The sequence below is a fragment of the Lolium perenne genome, chromosome 3 (genome assembly GCF_019359855.2).
Source record: "Lolium perenne isolate Kyuss_39 chromosome 3, Kyuss_2.0, whole genome shotgun sequence".
Lineage (NCBI taxonomy): Eukaryota > Viridiplantae > Streptophyta > Magnoliopsida > Poales > Poaceae > Lolium > Lolium perenne.
The window spans coordinates 20,636,548-20,639,163 of NC_067246.2; the positions used below are offsets into that span (position 1 = coordinate 20,636,548).

Genomic DNA, 2,616 nt, shown 5'->3' on the forward strand with positions numbered 1-2,616 from the left:
GGAGCTAGCCCTATCATGCGTGTGCCGATCGATCGTAATAAATCAAGGAGTCGTCCGTCCGGTCCAGGCACATAGAAATAGAATACTGAACAACATGGAGCCCGGACAAAGCACAATCTAGAACCCAACAACGCTGTCTCTAGTGACCTTGCTTCTCCTGTTCCCAACTACTGATACTCTCTTTCTTTCTCTCTCTCTCCCCCTCTTGCAATGGTACTTTGCATCTACAGTCATTCTCTCTCTAAAGTGCATTGGAGATATAATAATATTAGTAGGAGGAGACACTGTACATGCATGGTGTATGCATGTATTCAAATCATGCAGCATAGTGTTCACCTATATCCACTCGACTGTGCTTGTGCATCCAGCTCCGGGTGTTATATATACTGCCCCTTCTCACCTGACACAGCCACAGCCCATGCACATCCAACTTTGACAGCATCACTCTTCTTCTACCTTCTCTCCTGTTGTCTGAGCATGACAAGCCCCAGGCTGAAGCTCTTCGGCTTCCACTTCTCCTCCTCGGAGGAGGATCACCACCAGCAGCAAGAGATCATGGTCGACATGACGGAGCCCGAGGCCGGCGAGACGGAGAAGGGCGGGTCGGACTCGTCCTCCTCGTCTACCACTACCACTACGACTGCCAACGCGGCGGCGGGCGGCGGTGCTGCAGGCGGCGAAGCGGGGCGGAGGTACGAGTGCCAGTACTGCTGCCGCGAGTTCGCCAACTCACAGGCGCTGGGCGGCCACCAGAACGCGCACAAGAAGGAGCGGCAGCAACTCAAGCGCGCGCAGCTGCAGGCAGCCGCGGCAGCAGCCGGACGCGCTGCAGGAGGAGGTGCGCTGTACCCTCGCGGCGCCGGTGGGATGAACCCGATGGTGTCTGCCTTCGTGCAGCCGCAGCACCTCCTCGGCAGCGGCACCGGTGGCGATGGAGGGCCCACCAGCTGGGTCTACTTCTCCCCGCGTGCCGCCGCTGTGGCCGGTGGCGCCCAGGGCCAGCAGTTCCACGTCTCCCACGGCTGCGTCTTCCCGTCTGGCCGCACCACCCCGGCCTCCGCGTCGCCAGCCGTGTTCTCCTACTCCCCGTCCGCCTCCTCCGCCCAGGCCGCGGCGGGTGCCCCCTATGTCGTGCCGGAAGTCGTCGACCACCACGGCCGGAGGCTCGTCCACGCCGCTAGCTTCCCGAGATACCCCGGCATGGTGATGGCGCCAGAGCCCATGGCCGCCGCGCCCGAGGACGCGCTGGGGCTCGACCTGCAGCTCAGCTTGTGACTCGATCCGGCCGTCTCGGACGTGCGATCGAGCTACCTACGTGCTGTTACTTCGGTAACAAAGAAAATTAATCACCCACTGCTACTAGTACCCACGTACTCCCTTCGTGCTAAGCTCGATCGACCGATCCCTCGCTAGGAGGCAATTAAGTAATTAGCTAGCGGTAGTAAGTAAAGTATTCTTAGCTTAATTTGGAGTGTAAGCCGCCTTGTAACTCGACTCCAGCTCGTTCTTGATATGATCGATGGCGCGCGCCTTGTAAATTCTTGGGTCAATTCCATCCACCCATCTCTGCCATTTGCAGTATTATTATTAATATCACCCAATTTTTTTGTTGACGAGATGGTGTATTATTGTTAATCCAGTTAAGAATCGCAATTACGTCGGTCGATCCATCGAGGAGGAGGACGTGTTTGATTTGTCAAGGATGGATGTCACACATGACCATTATGTAATGGGGGCATGCATCCGTTTATATACAATCAAGGCGGCACTTGGTGATAGGTGAGTGCTCCATGAGTCAGTTTTCCTCTTTCATTTTCATCATGCCACCTAAAACCCCCTTTATCTGTCTGCTCACAATTAATTAACTGTTCCTAATCCAGCATGCATGATATATTAACATGTACTACCACTACTAACCGTTAACCAAGCACTAGTAGTACAAATTGACCTTCATCTAGCATTAACCCAAAGTCACTTTCTACTACTATTAGATAAATACATAGGCAATGAGCAAGGAAGCACACACATGCATGCAAAATACTATATACTTTTATTTATGCTCGGGCCGATCCATATCACGAGCACGTACATAGGTAGCATGGGTGTGGCGATAGGACGCGGCACCGCAGGATGTTGAAGAGCGCACCAAAGCGTGATGGAACAAACCTTGTTCCGTGTGCAAAAGGCCCGTGTGTACTTCGCTCCACTCCAAAGCGGCCGTGCGGGTTTACTGATATCTGCCACTGTTCATCGCACCTACGTGTCAACCATATGTGCATTGTACACATGACACACAGACTTACATACTCCCTCTGTTAAAAATTAATTGAATTTCTGATTTTGTCTTAAGTCAAACTTCTCTAATTTTAACCGAACTTAAATAATTTTTTGTTAATATTCATGACATCCAGTCTATATAGTCAGTAAACATATTATGTGATGAATCTAGTAAAACTAAACTGATGTTCTAAATGTTTTCTTTTTTGGAAAAGTTATCTAAATGTTATTACATGGACATGGTGTAGTGCATGTGAGCAGCTGCTACAGGAGTCCATGCATGCATGCGTTGATCAATGTTCTAGTACTCGTTTTAAGTGAAAGCTCACTGGTACTTGT

General features: G+C 51.2%; 1 protein-coding gene across 1 annotated transcript; it reads left to right on the forward strand.

Annotated features, from left to right (window-relative positions):
* Positions 1 to 303: 303 nt before the first annotated feature.
* LOC127341051 (zinc finger protein GIS3) lies at positions 304 to 1,613 on the forward strand. Its single transcript, XM_051366816.1, has one exon. The coding sequence runs from the start codon at positions 319 to 321 to the stop codon at positions 1,273 to 1,275; it is 957 nt and encodes a 318-aa protein (XP_051222776.1). The 5' UTR covers positions 304 to 318; the 3' UTR covers positions 1,276 to 1,613.
* Positions 1,614 to 2,616: the final 1,003 nt, after the last annotated feature.